This window comes from Trifolium pratense, linkage group LG2 (genome assembly GCF_020283565.1).
Source record: "Trifolium pratense cultivar HEN17-A07 linkage group LG2, ARS_RC_1.1, whole genome shotgun sequence".
In the NCBI taxonomy this organism is placed as follows: Eukaryota; Viridiplantae; Streptophyta; class Magnoliopsida; order Fabales; family Fabaceae; genus Trifolium; species Trifolium pratense.
The window spans coordinates 38,041,807-38,059,996 of NC_060060.1; the positions used below are offsets into that span (position 1 = coordinate 38,041,807).

Here is an 18,190-nt window from a genome sequence, read left to right on the forward strand (position 1 = left end):
AAATTTGATAGCAATTAACTTTATTTTATTATTATTAGTAATAGTTTTTTTGACTAATTATTAGTAATAGTTAGCAGTAAACATGGTAGTTATATTATTTATTTATTTTTTTATGAAAAATATTGTGTATGTTTTTTTTTTTTTTAATATAGGTATTTTTTATGTTTCTTTTTGGATAATGTATAATGTTTCCATTTTTCCTGTATACACTTATTTTTTCTATATTCTGTCCATAATTTATTTTTATGCATAGATTCATATATAATATTTTTCTTACTCATCTTGTTATGTCTATATTTTATTATTTTTTGTATTTATCTTATATTGTTTATATATATATATATATATATATATATATATATATATATATATATATATATATATATATATTCTTTTAGTGAAATTACAATGAAGGATATAAATCTTGTAACGTGGTTAAAAATAATAAAGATAAATTAATAACTTTGATAGTAATCGATTTTAATATATTAGTAATAAATACATCACTATTCTAATGAGCTAAAAACAATAAATTTATTTACAATAGTGACCGGAGGGAGTATAAAAGAAAATTCTAAATGAGACTCCATATACGTTGATATTAGAAGTCGTGTCTCAAAGATTAATTGGGTTTTTTTTTGTTTTCACACCACCAGTATCCAGACGACTAGACTGTCTAATCTAGTTCAAGAATTAGTTCTAGCATTAACTGGTTTCAGCCCCTAACAATCGCAATTTACAGGAGATCGAACTATAATCCTCCGTGTCAAATTCAGCTCACATTAATTATTAAATAAATAAATACCAAGTAGAGTATCTAAAGTTAAACTTGTAATAACTTTTAATTTTTTTTCATTTTAGATGCAAAGTTTAATACTAGACTATATCCACATACTCCAAACAAGCTATAACATTTCATCAAACATTATTTAAGGGAAAAGATCAAGTTATTAATCATACATACATAATTAATCAAATCTAAAACGCGGATCAACCGAATTTGGGTCCACGCAATAAGAAATCCAATTCCGCATTCCATTTGCCGACGGTGGAAAAACACACGTGTCACGACGCAAATGGTCGCACGTGGCTTATAACGGAAAACCAAATGCTTACACTTTAAGAAGGACCCACACACACACACAAACACACTCTCACCTTCCCTTAATCACAAACCCTTTCTTAATTCTTTTCTTTTACTAATTTATTTATTCATTTTTTCAATTATTATTCTTCTTCTTCAAAGGGTTTTCTTTCTTCTTCTAAGCTTTTTCACTCTCTCTAATGGCGGACGAATTCTGTAGAGCCGTCGACGACGGAATGAAGCTCTCTAAACGCATATACTTCGGGAAAGACAGAGCCGTTGCGCCGCCGAAGCTACCAACCTTAATGGAAAGGTCAACAAACGCACTTCTTCCTAAAGCACCAATGGTTTATGCAGTTATCTCCGATCCAGCGATCGTAGATAATCCAGATATCGCTAGCTACCAACCACACGTCTATGGACGCTGTGATCCTCCGGCACTTATTCCGCTTCAGATGAACGCAATTGAAATGGAAATTGATTGTTATCTTGATACTGCTATTATCACCGTCTCCGGTACTTGGAGACTCCATTGCATTACCGGTAGCAGCTCCTGTGATTGCCGTCTCGCCATTCCAATCGGCCACGAGGTACTACTTTTTTTTTTTTTTTGCAGCTTTATCTGTTTTTTTGTGTCCGTTTGAAGTTTTCTTTATTCTCAATTTTTTATTCATACTATTATACTACTAGTAGTTAATAGCTTTTTACTCTAACGGTCTTTTTTCTTTTTTTTTTTGAAAACTTAATTTATGCATTGAAGTTGCATTGAAGTTTAGAATATGATGAACTAATTTATTTATTTTTCATATGATTTTGCTAACAGGGTTCAATTCTAGGTGTTGAGGTTAATGCTATGAGAAAATCTTATTCTACTCAACTGGTAGTTATGGATGAAAATCAAAGTGCTACACAAGCTCAAAATGGAGGATTTCTTAAATCAAATATATTTATGTTAACTATACCAGAGGTGAATATTTAGCTCAAGTGTTTAAGTGATGTTGATTTCTATTTTTGTTTAATTTAGTGAGTTGTCTTAATATGTTTATGATGTTTGTGACAGATTGATGGGGGTTCAAATTTATCGATTAAAATTAATTGGTCTCAGAAAGTAGTATGCTCCAATGGCGAGTACTCTTTGAATGTGCCGTTTACCTTTCCTGAATTTATAAACCCTGCTGGGAAGAGAATGGCTAAAAGAGAAAAGATACGACTGAATGTTGATGTTGTTGCTGGAAGTGAGCTTCTGTTCAAAACAACAAGCCATCCTCTACAGGTTCTTATTTGGTTGGATTTTCACATATGGCACCACTGCGGTTTTGTTAATCACGGATTGCAGAAAATAATTTCCACTGTGTAAACCGATAGATAAATTCATTATTTGACAACATTTTGTACTAAAATAGCGGTTATTTTCAAAATGTGTCACGTTATAGAGCCGCTATTTAACAACACTGGACCATTGTTGAAATTTCACAGAAGATATATAGTATATAACCTATTGACCATTTTATTCTGACTGTACAGGAAGTGAGGCGTCAAGCTGGGAGTATAGGTTTCTTATGTGATAACGATGTTCTCTCATGGTCAAAAGATGATTTTAGCTTTTCTTATGCAGTAAGACTCCTGGTCATTTTATTTTATGCTTTTCTTTGTAGCTTCGCAAATGATTGAAAGAGTATCTTATTAATTATTAGCATGTTACATTGTTATCTGTATGTAGGTGTCGTCAAGTCGTATAAATGGTGGCGTTCTCTTGGAATCTGCATCTGTGCATGATTTCGATCAAAGAGAGATGTTCTACATATATCTTTCTCCTGGAGATATTCAGCATAAGAAGGTTTGTACACTAATAGTAAACTTTGAGTGTGTGATTGAAATTGTTTTTTCTATTCTCACTTCTAATCCTTCTTGTTCGTGATGTTTAGATATTCAAAAAGGAGATAATATTCATCATAGACATCAGTGGAAGCATGCAGGGAAAGCTAATGGATGACACAAAGAATGCATTACTGTCTGCTCTCGCTAAGCTTAATCCCGATGATTTGTTTACAATTATAGCCTTTAATGGAGAGAGTCATCTATTTTCAAAATCAATGGAATTGGCTTCCAATGATGCTGTAGAAAGGGCCAATGAGTGGATCAACACGAACTTTGTTGCTGGAGGCGGTACAAATATTTCACATCCGTTAAATACGGTATACCAACAAAATATATGCAGCTTTTCATAAACAGAAAGATTATAAGATTATTGAGCAGTGGTTAATACTGAACCAACATGTTATGTACTAAGCATACAAATCAATCTATGCTCAACTTTCTGCATTGAGGCTTTGGAGAACTCATTCCTCAGATTCTTCTTCGTTTATGTGTTCTCAGACTAGATCACCGTAATAGTTATTTTGTGCCCTTTGTTATTGGGTAGAATGTATTTATGTATTTGTTGTCTTTTCTGTTCAGGCAATAGAAATGCTATCAGGTGCTCGAAGTTCAGTTCCGATAATTTTCCTAGTTACAGATGGAACTGTTGAAGACGAGAGACAAATTTGTGATATGGTAAAAAATCATATGATCAATGGAGAGTCAATATGCCCTCGAATATACACTTTTGGTATAGGTATGACTTCTAGTACTTTGAACAAAAAAATTTCTTTATCTGATAAACCCTGTTCAAGGTCTTGCTCTTAATTCTTCCAATTTGTGTTAAGTAATTGTAAAAATTCACCATATTATAATTTGCTTATTTTAAATGTTACACCTCATTCAACCTCAGGTTCATTCTGCAATCATTATTTCTTGCGGATGCTTGCTATGATTGGTAGGGGCCAATATGATGCTGCACTGGATGTGGGTAAGTTTTGAATTAAATTTTAAAGAAGTACATGGCACTGTACTTGCTTATTTCATTTTTTTGTTGCAAGTTAACACTTTTAGGTTTAGAGAAATTTCTGTTATCAAACCATATCAATGTGTCTAACAACAATTAGATTACATGAGGGGTCGGTTCCATAATTCTATTTGGATCATCTAATTATTGACATTTGACTCTACTACAATGAACTTTTTAAGTTTTATTCAAGGATCAGAGACGATGTAGTATACATAGGGGCCGTGTCGAGTGGCTTATTTGTTTATTTAGACTTATGTAATGGCATAAGTGCCTGTGAAACTGTATGGGAGAGAAAATCACAAGAGCTTATGACCATTTATAAGCTGTTTTTCATAAGCTCCCCTAACAAGCTTATGAATTAGCTTATGTATTTCAATATGATGATAAACTGACATGAAAGCAAAATATCACATTTTATAAGGGTTTTTGTAATTACATTCAAACACTTTTTGTGTAAGAACTTTTCATTAGACACACATTTAAACACAGATAGCTTATGCAGCATAAGCTCTTACTTACGCCATAAGCACTTAATTTATTTGTTTATCCAAACAATAATTTTACATCCATAATTCTAAGAATCTCTCTCTCTCTCTCTCTCTCTCTCTCTCTCATCTTTGCAACAGAAGTAATTTTGCTGGTTTGTCACTTGCAATTGAAACTCTCACTTTAATTTCTTCAATGGCCCTATCTAAACTTTGTATGCATTCTACATTTACTAGTAATCTTATTGTTGTGCCTCTTTTTTTGGATTGCCAGATTTGATTGAGCCTCGAATGCTGTCATTGTTTGAAAAAGCTTCATCGCTCATTCTTGCAAATATCAAAATGGACATGTTGGATGAAATCGATCTTGTTGAGGTAAAAAAAATAACATTTCTGGCTTCCTGATTTTCATTCTTTCCCATGGTCCTTACCAAAAATATGCTTTGTACTACTCAAAAACAAGTTCATTTTTATTGTTCTCCGCCTTTCCATGTGAGTACTGAATACTGAAGTTCATTTACACCTTTGGGGATTGTAGTATATAACTACAGCTTTGATAATTCATTTCTGTTTATATCTTCTTTAGAGTGTTGTTTTTTTGAAAAAGTCTTTAGAGTGTTGTTTGAAAATGAAAACATATATATATTCTGCCATGATGGAATCCACATGATCTGAAAATTATTACTATTTACTTTCTGTTACAATCCTCTTGTATATGTTTCAATTTTACCAGTTTTCTCTAAGCTTGTGGCTCTTTCTTACGGCATTATCTGTAATGTTTTATGATAGGTATTCCCTTCCCATATCCCGGATCTTTCGTCAGAGGGTCCATTGGTTTTATCCGGCAGATACAAGGGAAATTTTCCTGAAACTCTCAAAGTCAAAGGCATCATGGCTGATTTCAGTAATTTTGAGATAGATTTGAAGATACAAAAGGATAAGGGCATACCTGTACAAAGGGTAAATCTTCTACTACTAGCATACTCAACTTTCTTGTTTCAAAATTATATCTATTATTTCCGTAGAGGAGGTTCTATATTTTGTTTGTGGGTGCTGCATAAGCAAACAATTTCATGTTTATGTGAACTGCATCAAAGAATGTTTTTCCTTGAAGCACATGTTAATTGCTAGGTCATGTTTTAACAGTACTATAAAACCTAATAAATTAGGATCTAGACAAATTACATACATTCCTTTTCTTCCTTCATATATCTTAAGTCTTTATATTGGTATACAAAGAACATTGGATTGTTGGCCATCCTTTATATTGGTATACTCCTTCTCTTTGTCTGTGATTCATAAATACATGTTTGCTTCATCTTATATTCTCAGTCGTGGTCCGTTCTGTTAGAAATAATATAAAATCATTTATATGACTCTATCCTAACAGCTTAAGCTTTTGGGATAATCGGTTATTTGACATGGTATCAGAGCCTCTATGACTAAGTGGTCTAGAGTTCGATCCCCGCTCCCCTCACTTTCTAATTAAAAAGTGGAATTTAAGCATATGGTAGGTGAGCCTATGCATTATCCGCGCTTCAAGCCCAAGTGGGCTCTTGCGTGAGGGGGCGTGTTAGAAATAATATAAAACCATTGATATGACTCTATTCCTAACAGCTTAAGCTTTTGGGATAATCGGTTATTTGACACGTTCATCTTTAACTAGATGCTGCTTTATGAATAAATTTCCACAATTTTTACCTTTCTGTTTCACTTCCTTTATTATTAATACTCATTGTGTTGCTCTATTTTCTCTTCCACAGGTTTCGGCAAGAGATCAAATACAACTTCTTACTGCTCAGGCATGGCTTTCAGAAAATAAACAATTAGAACAAAAGGTTGGTAAAATTTCCTATGCTATCAGTATCACCCCTAAGTATTTACATAATATAGATTATGTTGTCTCTTTATTCGATAAATTTTCTTATGCCACATCATTTAATTGGCAGGTCGCAAAACTGAGCTTGCAGACTGGCTTTACATCTGAGTATACCTGTATGATTATGCTTGAGACTGATCATCTAAAGAAAATCAAGGAATCATCTGGATCCAAAGAAGTAAGTATCAGAAGTTTGATGATTTTCTCTAATAAATAAAAAAGATATTAAACAATGCTTTCATTATGATATTGTGTCTACAATTTTTCTTTTGAAAATGTACTGTCATTTATTCTTAGAGATATGATATTGAAATATCTGAATTGTCACAAAAGAACATTGAAATATCTAAAAACACCTAGTCAGCCTGTCTGTTTTAACTTCAAGCACATAATCTATTTATGGTTTGCCTATATTGTTATAAAGCATAGATTAAAATGTTGTAAAAGATTTTCTAAACAGTACATTTTCAATAATTTTGATTCAGGTGTTAAAAAAGAAACTTTCTAAGCACGATGCAAATGTCCAAGGACAGAGGACGATTCTACTCCCACACGTAGGTATTGGCTTTGGCGACTTGAAAGCAACAGCTGAAAATACTCCTCCAGGATATGAAACGAAGCCTGAAATGGCTGAAATCTTTAAAGCAGCCTCAAATTGCGTTGACACCGTGTGTGGTTACTGTTGCTGTATGTGCTGCGTCCAATGCTTTTCCAGGATGAACAACCAATGCTTAACTGTACTGAACCAGCTATGCATTGGTTTGGGATGCCTCGCCTGCCTTGAATGTTGTTCACATATATGCTGTTGTGGAGACGACAACTGAAATCGACTCAGTTTCAAGATTATTGTATTTTACCGCATATAAATTGCTATGAATATAGTTGTTCTTTTGGAAATATGTATATGAGTAAGTCTTCTGTTACTATTTGCCGGTTGCTTTTCTTGTGTATAGATTTTTAAGGATAGTCGTGCAAGTTTATACTTGCAACAGAAAGTAAACTTTGCCTAGAAAGAAGAATTTATACAAGGTACATTGCCAACAATTTTCTGTTGAACTTTCTTTGATTCTTCTTCTATTGTGCTTTTTCTTTGCTTATTTTGTTCCTATCATTTTAAAATATCCAAATAAAGACCCCGGTGTACTCGAGAAATGATATAATGATATATGCGAAGAAACAAACACTACTACTACAACAGCAAAACCGATTTCGCGTCCAAGATACCATAATTTTTATCCATTTTTTTCTGTGAAAATTTTGTATAGTGCAAATCCGAATCTGTTTGATATATATTAATATTACCTTTTATGGATCCTATTATACTATCACAATCACAAATACTTTCAATGAGATTTTTTTATGGGATGTTAGCTTATGCTGTTTTTTAAATTTCCTTGAAATTGTTGCTATCTCTTGTTGTATTCTAAGTTTATTTCGATATCTTAATCCTAAACCTAATGTAATCTTTTTCTTGCTCATTTTCCCTCTCTTTTTATTGTAGTTTTATATTAAAAAAAAAAATCAAATTTGTCTACCATGAGAATCGAACCTACATCATTTGCTTACAATAAAGTTTTTCAATCACTAGAACATGTGTTTCAATTGTGATTAAAGTTAAAAATTCTAATATGTTAACCTAATATTAAATGCATTTAAAGATAAAATATTGAGTGTAGCACAATCTAAAGGAAACGTTAAGAAAAAAAAATTCTAAAGTTTTTTTTTTAATGTCATACAAAATGAGGCCGTAAATAAAGGTATGATTGGTGCTTTCTAATAAATTATCATTATACTCCTATATATACTATATAATATACTATATATGTGTGTGTAAAGAAGTCACCTCATGAGACAATTTGGAACAAGAATCTCTCTCGGTTTATGAAGGATATTCATTTTTTCAAATTACCTAAAAAGAAAAGTTTTTGGCATTTAATAAAACCTAAAATCCTACTCTTTTTTTTTTTGCCATTTGTTGGTTTTCTATTGTGTAGTTGTAAAGATTACGGAAATGAGAATAATTTATCCCAAATTCTTGTCGAATGTAAAACTAACTAGCAGGCACAATAGTAATGCAACTTCCCACCGTGTTTTCTGCCCAATACATGATTTTAATCGGCTGAAAGCAAATTTGTGATGCTTTCGTGAGAAAATTAGTCGCTCTATTTAGTATTGCTCTCTTTTTTCTTTTTTTTTTTGGATAAACCAAAGATAGTAACTGAGATCAAAATGCTTCTCCATACGCACCGTCCGGGGATCGAACCCAGAATCCAATGGTTAAGAGATCAAAATATCTATCACTTGTGTCACACTATGTTGATTACTACCTTGTGTAATTAGTGCCCCGTTATTCATTACTACCTTGTGAATGGTTAACGCGGGGTAAGTAAACCCTCAAAGGCAATGCATAGCATGCAAATGAAATGAAGGCTCTTCCTTTGTTATTAGGACACAATCCCCAAACCACGTTTAAAAAGAATCACTTCATGCAAACCCCATAAGCAATCCTTTCCTCTTCAACATAAGAGAGGAATTATGTGATAGAAAGAAAGTGAAAGAATGAAAGATTTTTACAATATGACGAACTAAAGTTCAAATTTCGACCAAAAGATATACTACCCGCATTTAATGTCTCATACATTTCAAATAGTAGAATTACTTGTTGAAAAGAATCTATTGACAAGATGTGCAAAGCAAATAATTATTGAAAATGTGCAAGCAACTCCAAAATCGGTGTAAATCATATACAAAGTAAACTATGCCACACAACTAAAACTAGAAATTAATCTTATCAAATATTGGCGTGTCCATTATTATCATGTATGAAAAAATGAAATACTAGGATCAGAAAGTATAATTATAAAAAATAATTAATATTATATTGAAGTGATTATATTTATACAATATATAAACACACATCAAAATGAGACGGTTGAAGGAATAAATGGTTTCAATTTTAAATACCTTGTCCATTTTGCTAGTAAAAAAAATATTAGCAAAATGGACAAGATATTTAAAATTTTAAAATTTAATAAAAAATATTTATCGGTTGATACTTAAATTAATTTGCCAACGCCCCATACCACATCCCATTTTTCAACATCAACATAATGTTGTTCTCCAATCAGATCAAATTTCACGGTAACGGCTATATGAATATATAGATCGGAATAGAGGTGGGTAGCGGCACTGAGTGGGACTGAGAGCTACAAAGGACGGGGCGATCCTATATCAGCTATACATCCTCCTTGCATTTATGTAGATAAAAATAATGAATGGGATTGTGGCACAATATCTGTAGCATGCACAGATACACTAGAATGACATAGCCGCAAATGTGAAACCATATTGATGCAAATGGCAAGAATAATTCACTCAGACGCAAATGTGAAAGTATTGATGTGAAACCATATTGATCAAAATTATTTATTACAGTACTATAACATTACCTAATCATCATAAATGTAAAGAATGATCGATGGATTCATTATGATCGATGGATTCATTAACTCATCACCGAAAATATAGGATAGGTTTCTTCTTAGGTAACCATTAAACTCAAAAAAATGCCATGGATCACTTTTGGTGTGATTAGTTGAGAAAAGAAACATGAAAGAAAAAAAAAAACAGGATTTTGTGGACCTTCCAACTTTGGACACTTTTAATGATTAATATTAAGATGAAGATGACATGATAAAAGTATCAAAAATATAATGTTTAGAAATAAAGGATACTTACTCAAATACCACCTCCGTCCAAGATGTAATTGTAAACAAAATAAATTCAAAGAGCTCTTCATTACGGTCTTATTGAGAAAACTAATCTTACTAGAGAAAATGCATTCAAAGTTATGGATTCGATCTCTAGCTTGGGCATGCAATGCAACAATGTTAAACCTCTTAGGAAAGTTTATCACTCATTTGAGTCCAAAGGAATACCACATACATAACCCGTCAACGCATAAAATGATCCTTTGTCAGGATCATATTGAACATTATAATGCTCATTAAACTGAGACTTTCAAGAATAGTATCCTAAACCGTGTCTCATCATAATCATATAGAACCAACATCAGACATACATGAAAAACATCAAAACCTGTACTATAGGGTTTGTAAAAATAAATGGTCAAATATAGAAGTAAACACGGTATGGTTTTGAGAGATCGTAGAGGTAAAATGTCACATTCTGACAAAATTAAGATTTTAAATGCGCTATAAAATACAACATGCTTTGCTATAACATAGTGTATTTCTGGAAAACTTCACTAAAATGTAAGGATCAGATTCTGACTTCTATGCCTTCCTTCAACAAATGTTCTTTCACAGACTGAATAGGTACCTGCAGTTTACGAAAAAATTATCAAGAGTAATATGATAATATGAACTGAAATATCACAACAACAATTTCCCTTGGAATTAAGAAATTAATAAAACAAAAGTTATACCTCCTTCCTATGAAAAATGCCTGCGGCAAGTGCGGCAGATGCATTGGTTTTAGTAAACACATTGGAAAAGTGGTCAGGAACACCAGCGCCACTACTAGCAATCACAGGGATACTTACAGCATCTGATATTAACTTGATCAAATCTACATCAAATCCTTTTCCTTGACCTGAAATATTGATAACAATAGAGATTAAAAAATTATAAAGAATAAAAGCAGCATATTATTAAATATAAAGATAGAGAGCGAGACTGACCATCACAATCGATGCAGTTTAATAGTATTTCTCCAGCACCAAGTTCTTCAACAGCTTTTGCTAGTTCATAAGCATCGATAGGCCGGCCTTCACGCCCGCCATTAACCTTACGATAGACAAAAGAAGTATTGTGAGACAAGAATATCAGGAATGTAGAGTCAAATTTTATTCTTTGCCTTTCACAAAATTCTAAGAAATGCGTGAATTACAATCTCTCTGAGTTCTACCACGTCAAAACCACTTTACCATATTCTTTCATTGATGTTACTTTCATATTTCTTTCATGTTAGATGACTACCATTTAATAGCATTTCTTATACCATGTTTTATATATTTTATTCTTGTAAAACTGTTACTTAACAATGATAAACCTCAATGTTTTTTACATCATATCAAGTCGTCCTTAATTTATTTACTCTCTAGAAACTATATATAATTGTAACTGGTCAAATTTTGCATGACAGGAAGAATCAATTATCCGTTGTCTTGCTAGCAATGTCTAGTTTTAATAGTGCAGTGTTTAAATGAACGAAAAACAAGATTAAAAGATCTAGCTCAATGAACATGTTAAAAAATATAGTGTAGAGAGATAATGAACTTACTGTACACTGATACCAGGCATATTCTTCTCCATTTGGACCTGAAACCGACATAAAACGGTTATGAATATTAGTTTGCATGAAACATCATCTTCTCGGTTTTTCATCTTAAAGTGCTATCAAAAGGTAAATGGGGAGAAATAACAGTAGAAGAGAAAAGAATACATCCATATGACAATCCTACTTCAACAAGTACTAGGCATAAATTCTTCAGGACCAAACCTAAAGAAGCCAGATCTTCCTACAATCCTACTTGCAATTGACCTATGTATCTCATTAATCATTATGGTATGATTCAATCAATTTGGACAACTCTTGCAGAAAAATATAAAATCAGGAAGAAAGAAAAAGCTGCACCTGGACTAGAAACCTTTATGGTCTGGAATTGCACGTCATTTGGATTGTTTATGTAAACTCTACGGGGATCAATACTAACAACCACTGCCTGCAAATTGAAAATCAATTGGTATATAGTCAACTGAATCCATATATCAAGTATAACACACAAAAAAACACACAGAATAATTGTTATAAAATATGCAGCAACATATACTGATATATACATTAATTTGAAAGAACAGGTAATAATTCAATGTCATGTAGTGAAAGGGGGAGGGGAGGTTTCCGGTACATGCATGTTAAGGGAGTCTCATCAAGTACTTATACATACACAAGTAGACGTCACTATGGGCTCTTAGCTTTACCTGATTCCCGTAAACTCTTGATATCTGCTCTAAACTGGTCTTCCCTGTCTTTACCTAAATGTGACAGCCATTGCAACATCAGAAATAACACAATTTTTTAGAGGATATCAATAGAAACAAGCAATAGGTTGAATTCCATACTCCAGTTCGTAAATATTCTTCAGCAGCATAAACCGCATCACTTCCAATGGATATCTTGTCAGCACCAGACCTAAAATATTCTGCGGCTACTTCCAAACTAGAATAGTGCCTAGAATATAGGTATTTGGATGAAACAATTATAAATCTTCCGAGCAAAGAACACTTAGATAGAAAATTAAAAGTCGACAAATTTAATTAAAAAGAATGTAGCAAAAAAGACAACAGCGTAATCAACAATTCACTATTCAGCATAAAAGTTAGTAATAATAATACCTTCCTTGTGAATCTGTAAAATCTCTAATTCCACCACCAACTGTTAAGGGAACAAAAACATTTTCTGACGTGTATCGCAATACCTATCAAGGACCATAGTGAGCATGAAACACCAACAGATGTATTGGATAAAATAAAACCAGCACCAACTAATAAAAACTAGTATGTTGGCACATCTCACAAACCTGCAACATCGGTAAATCGCCAAGAGGGAAGTCGCGAAAACCAGTAATGTTTAGAAAGCTGACCTGCATCCAAGGTTGAACGTTAGTTGTAAAGAACAAGCTTCATAATATATGTGAAAACAACCTAATTGTCAAAGGTGTTACCTCATCAGCTCCATCTTTATAGTACTGTTCAGCAAGCTCAACTGGCTTGCCAAGATTCCTAACCTGACAATTAAAACAGTTTCATAAGATGATAATCATACAATTTTGGCATATCTGCACCAAAGAGTAGTTTTCGTCTATATTTTGGCATATGCCCTATCAGAAAAACCCCAAAATCTTAAATATTATTGAAATATGAGTGTTGTCTATGTTACCTCATTCTCTTTTGTATTTTCTCTTACATCATACTGGTCTCCTTTGGTTACAACAAGGTCCCCGTTATCATTTGCTCTCACATCAAGACATGCAATCACCTTCATAGAGAATGCGTTGTTAGCAAATAAAATAATGAAAACATTGATGAGACCGAGTATACATATAAACTAGATTAAACTAGAAAGGGGTTTCCATAACTATTACCCTTTTTGCAAGTTTTGAAGCTTTGCCTTCACCGGTCTTCTGTCTTCAAGTGAATATCACAAATGGTTAGTTACCATAAGTCAAAATGATCATAATAGTAGTGATATAGTATAAGATATTTATAAAAAGGCATGAAGGCCACCTTTGCCACATTTGATTTTGGATACAAGAATCTTCTCAAAATTGAGAGACCAACATCTGCAAAATTTCATTTCACAAATCAGAAAAATAATAAACCAGCCTAGAAGAGGATAAAAGTTTTTTTTGGCCTTATATATAAATAAATAAGTCTTAAAGAACTATTGTATTCCTCTGGAAAAAAAAAATAATGTAGAATTTGCACACAATTATTGACTCTTCAGTTTTTTTGTTTTAAAAGTAGGTCTTGGCACACAATCAGATTCTTCAGTTTTATTATTATAAAATACCCTAAAATTCTGTTTTCCTCTATTGCTGCTACACGAGCTAGCAGAAACTAGCGGCGAAAAACTAGGATTGCACTGCGGTTTTCATAGTGGTTTCTGCTATTAAACAACACTGATTACTAATAGAGTACAAATTTCAATGAAGATTGTGATCTCCATGATTTAGGGTTAGGTATATCCAGTGTTATGGATTGCAGATGGAAGAACGCAAAAAAATGCCAATTTGATCTGCCATAAAACACCATGACGCAGCCATCCTACCAAAACTGGCCATGGAGGTTATCAAAAAATCCGCCATGGCCGATATTTGACAACACTGGGCTCTGGGTATATCTTAACATGAAAAAATAGAAAAATACCAAAACACTCAAGAGATCGGTAACGAAGGTAAAACTTGCCTCCACTCTTCTCTGGATGGAATTGAACTGCATGCACTTTTCCTCTTCTAATTGATGCTATAAATTTATCACCATAGTCACAGGTGGAGGATATCCACTCTTTGTTATCATCTGACTGGGAAATGAAACAAATCAGATTACTTTAACAATTTCACAAGTGATAAAAACATAGAATATGAATGTGACAGACAAAGTAACACGGATGTTTTTAGAGAAAAGTGGAAACATACAGGCATGGCACGGTAAGAGTGCACAAAATAGACATGGCGGTTTCCAACGTCATCCAAAATTTCTGACTCCTTTGCGATTTGTAAAGCGTTCCATCCAATATGTGGCACCCTAAAACCATTTGATGAATCAAATCGCCCAACGGTTCCAGGTATTAAGCCAAGACCTTTTACTGATTCAAAAGCATATTTGTCCATTCAATACTTCAATTAAGTGTGAATAAAAAGGTAACTTACTCTTAAAAAAATTAATATCAGAACATGGCCTTTTTTACTAATTTTTCTAAAGTTTTCTTTGGTCTTCCTCTACTCATTTCAATCAAAATATCTTGTATTAGATCCGTTTTTCTCACGCTAAAAAAGATAAATCATCTTAAGCAAGTCTCCATTTGATTTTCCCTCTATGGATTTTTATATCACATGATCAAATCATCTTAACCGAGTTTCCATAATCTTCTCATCAATTGATGATGCAACTCCAAAAAATAAATTGTGTTGATAACCTTATATTTCCGCATACATCCACTCAATTCATTCATTTCATACATCTCATTCATCTCAATGATCATATATGAGTAAAAAAACTGTTGCTCTTGTTAGCTTATAGCACTTCATTAAGCATGAAAATCTTGGCAACCATTTATGACATAATACTAAAATGTTCAGAACGGAATTAAAGGATTACCAAATATATAAAATATAGTAGTAATAATAATAGAGGATTTATAACTGACTTGGTCCGTTCTCCTCACTGGATTCAAAAAGCAATTGAAGTCCAAGACAAATGCCTAAAAATGGGCGATCCCTTTCAATATATGAACATAGTGCCTCACCCATCCTGCAAAATTATGACAGTGCTTGCAGATTGATACTAAAATGAATGACAAAATTAAACATTTAACTCAAGAAAAAAGCCTAACATTTAGAGTATAAATTCTCGAAGTTCTAAACTAAAAATTTCTTTAAGAAAAAAAAAATCGTCGAACGTATACATGACAATGCCTAGAGTAAATTCAGCAGAATTAAAGTGTACATAGACAATGAGACATATTGCTATTTGAACAGCACATTAGATGTATACATTATTCAACAGCCTCCAACCCTTTCAAACTTGGCTATCTCCAAAATTTCAAAACCCCATCTTGCTTAGAAAATAGTACAGTAATTGAAAATTCCAATACATATAATTGGAGTCTTGGTTTAACACATTCTTAATGTACATAGTAATTTAATATGAATACCCTATCCTATCCTTTGTTTTCCTTAACAAGCCTACTATTAGGGTTTTAAATAAAGGTCCTTCGTTGCAATCTAAGCTACAATATAACGGCTTCTGATGTTTCTAAAACCGCAATGTAATTGTGATTAAGGAAGCATAGGCAGTATTTGACTGTGATTCTCCACCATATCAACGATTGCAGCACGACTGCAACCATTACTGCGACCACTGTTTAAAACTACGAAGCCTAATACTCTATCCCCATAGGCATAGTATTGCTTCAAATTATTAAATCAATAATAAATGAGTTGAGGAGGAAAAAAATCCAAAATAAAAATTACCCAGTTTTACTTAACACCTCCATAGCAGGTGCAAATGCTCCAACACCCGGAAAGACTAAACGGCTTGCATTCAAAATATCTTCTGGGGTTTGAACCTATCAATAACACGGTTGTTTCAAATTCAAAAACACATCATAAAAAAGCAACACTTGCTTAATGTTTCATCTAAGGAAAGCCAATTTGTTTCCACACACATAAAATTGACTATGACGTGTTTGGTGATGTTGATTGAAATTGATTTTGCCTCTATAATTCATTCTTAGGATATGTAGCTTAGCTTTTGACTCCAAACGTAGCTTAAAATTGAATGTAAACTGATTTATGTTTGGATAATTTTAGTAAAAGTGAGTTGAACAATAAATTTCAATGTAAAAATCATGTTTAAACTCACTCAAAAGCTACAAATTCTAGCCTATGTTAGAATTAATTCTGGAGGCAAAATCAATTTTAACGGAGAGCAACCAAACATGTAAAAATCAATTTTTTTCACCGCACACTAAGAAAAATGGATTAAAAAGTTTACATCTTTGATTTCAAACCCGAGGAATCTGATAGCATTCCTAACACTCCGAACATTGCCAGCACCATAATCAAGTAAAGTCACAACTACAAACAAACAAATAAAAAAAAACACAACAGATAAATGAGAGGGTTTAAATAAAACCAAAATCCCCAGAAGAAAAAACAATTTTTTCAAAAGGGTATTGCTAGAATGAGAAAACAAACCAGAATCAGCAGAAGATGAAGCACGAATTGAGAATTTAGTTCGGTTTTTGAAATTGGGGGAGCGAGAAAATGTAGTGACAGAGGATGGATTTTTGTGACGAATGAGAAGAGAAGTAGAGGAATATGAAGGAGTCAATGGCGGCGCTTCCATTGTTGTTGATGATGTTTACACGACAATAAAACAACAATGTAATGTGTTCGTACTTTGTTGTGTGTTTTGTACGGCTTCGTTTTAGGAGCTGAAATGAAACTCGACTCAGAAGTAGGCAGCTAGTGTTCAACAGCACGTGTTTTAGGAAAAAGATTTCCTGCCACTCATAATTCACGGCTGAGATAATTGTTATTGAAAACACAGTTTTAAAAATTGTCTGATATGAAATTGACGGCTGAGATGAGATCATTGTTATTGAAAAGACAGTTTTCAATTAAAATTGACGACTGACATTCAAAACTGTGATTTTATTGTGTGTTTTTATTAGTAGAGCAAACCCTAAACATAATCAAAACTTGCAAATTTATCTTCGTCCAAATTTAGGAGAGACTTTAATTTCTGACTTTTTAGCTAAGGCATTTTATATTTTTTGATGTGGTATCAATTTTTTAGATATGGGTAGTGTTTTAGGTTTTTTTTATGGCACCATGGTTTCTTATAGATATATAGATTTCTGATTTTTTAGATAGGCGCATTTTAAGTTTTTTGATATGGTGTCAATTTTTTAGATATGAGTATTTTAGGTATTTTTATGGCACCTTGATTTTTTTTTTGTACAATGGCACCATGATTTCTTATAGATATATAGATATCGATTTCTTATAGTTATAACGATGTACCAACAAATAAGACAAATTAGATAGAAGGAACTAATGAGCAATAACATGTGTTGTTCCACAAACAAGGCATAACAGTGAGAATGAATTTGAATGAAAATTGAAATGATATAGGGGCAATAATAGAATTGGAATTTCACATAGAAATTGAATTTGAGAATAGGGTTGTCTGACCTGCGATGAAATGATGATTTGAGATGATGGAATCTCAGTTTCGTAGAAGAAGAAAAAGAGTGGAAGAAGCAAAACAATGAACTTAGAGAAAGAAGAAAGATGAATGAATACAACAACGACTACTTTAAATTAAATAAAGGGAAATAAACAACAAAGAATTAGGTTTATGTTTCTCATCATGGGTCTGGGTCCGCGACTTAGGTAACGGACAATAAGGGGAAAATTATTCAAAAATTACTCATTTTACAATGTCCGCGACTTAAGTAACGGAAGTGTAAAATGGGAAAAGTGTTAGGGATGCAATTTGACATTTTCTTAGTATAATATACTCATTTTAACCTAGTGTTTA

General features: G+C 32.7%; 2 protein-coding genes across 2 annotated transcripts; one reads left to right on the forward strand and one right to left on the reverse strand.

The window, feature by feature from the left end:
* Positions 1-1,126: 1,126 nt before the first annotated feature.
* LOC123907346 (inter alpha-trypsin inhibitor, heavy chain 4) lies at positions 1,127-7,391 on the forward strand. The gene is made up of 13 exons (XM_045957562.1): positions 1,127-1,674; positions 1,908-2,051; positions 2,145-2,357; positions 2,609-2,698; positions 2,805-2,921; positions 3,010-3,279; positions 3,542-3,698; positions 3,855-3,932; positions 4,731-4,831; positions 5,246-5,416; positions 6,220-6,294; positions 6,406-6,513; positions 6,821-7,391. Exons 1-13 carry the CDS (start codon positions 1,285-1,287, stop codon positions 7,157-7,159), a joined length of 2,253 nt encoding a protein of 750 aa, XP_045813518.1. The 5' UTR covers positions 1,127-1,284; the 3' UTR covers positions 7,160-7,391.
* A 3,026-nt stretch (positions 7,392-10,417) lies between these two features.
* LOC123907347 (imidazole glycerol phosphate synthase hisHF, chloroplastic-like) lies at positions 10,418-17,164 on the reverse strand. Its single transcript, XM_045957563.1, has 19 exons — positions 16,840-17,164; positions 16,637-16,719; positions 16,114-16,208; positions 15,288-15,391; positions 14,557-14,726; positions 14,327-14,441; positions 13,646-13,701; positions 13,504-13,542; positions 13,299-13,397; positions 13,084-13,146; positions 12,940-13,002; positions 12,755-12,837; positions 12,482-12,590; positions 12,341-12,394; positions 11,994-12,081; positions 11,640-11,677; positions 11,038-11,143; positions 10,783-10,949; positions 10,418-10,676 (listed from the first exon to the last, which is right to left on the reverse strand). Exons 1-19 carry the CDS (start codon positions 16,988-16,990, stop codon positions 10,617-10,619), a joined length of 1,743 nt encoding a protein of 580 aa, XP_045813519.1. The 5' UTR covers positions 16,991-17,164; the 3' UTR covers positions 10,418-10,616.
* Between the last annotated feature and the right edge of the window lie 1,026 nt (positions 17,165-18,190).

What these genes read in the sequence shown, in the direction of transcription:
- LOC123907346 (XM_045957562.1), top strand. Translation starts at nt 1,285, where the DNA reads ATGGCGGACGAATTCTGTAGAGCCGTCGACGACGGAATGAAGCTCTCT. An exon ending in CAACAAGCCATCCTCTACAG is followed by an intron (nt 2,358 to 2,608) that starts GTTCTTATTTGG and finishes CTGACTGTACAG; the next exon opens with GAAGTGAGGCGTCAAGCTGG. An exon ending in AATATACACTTTTGGTATAG is followed by an intron (nt 3,699 to 3,854) that starts GTATGACTTCTA and finishes ATTCAACCTCAG; the next exon opens with GTTCATTCTGCAATCATTAT.
- LOC123907347 (XM_045957563.1), bottom strand. Translation starts at nt 16,990, where the DNA reads ATGGAAGCGCCGCCATTGACTCCTTCATATTCCTCTACTTCTCTTCTC. An exon ending in AAGAATATTTACGAACTGGA is followed by an intron (nt 12,395 to 12,481) that starts GTATGGAATTCA and finishes TGTCACATTTAG; the next exon opens with GTAAAGACAGGGAAGACCAG. An exon ending in AAACTGCATCGATTGTGATG is followed by an intron (nt 10,950 to 11,037) that starts GTCAGTCTCGCT and finishes TCAATATTTCAG; the next exon opens with GTCAAGGAAAAGGATTTGAT.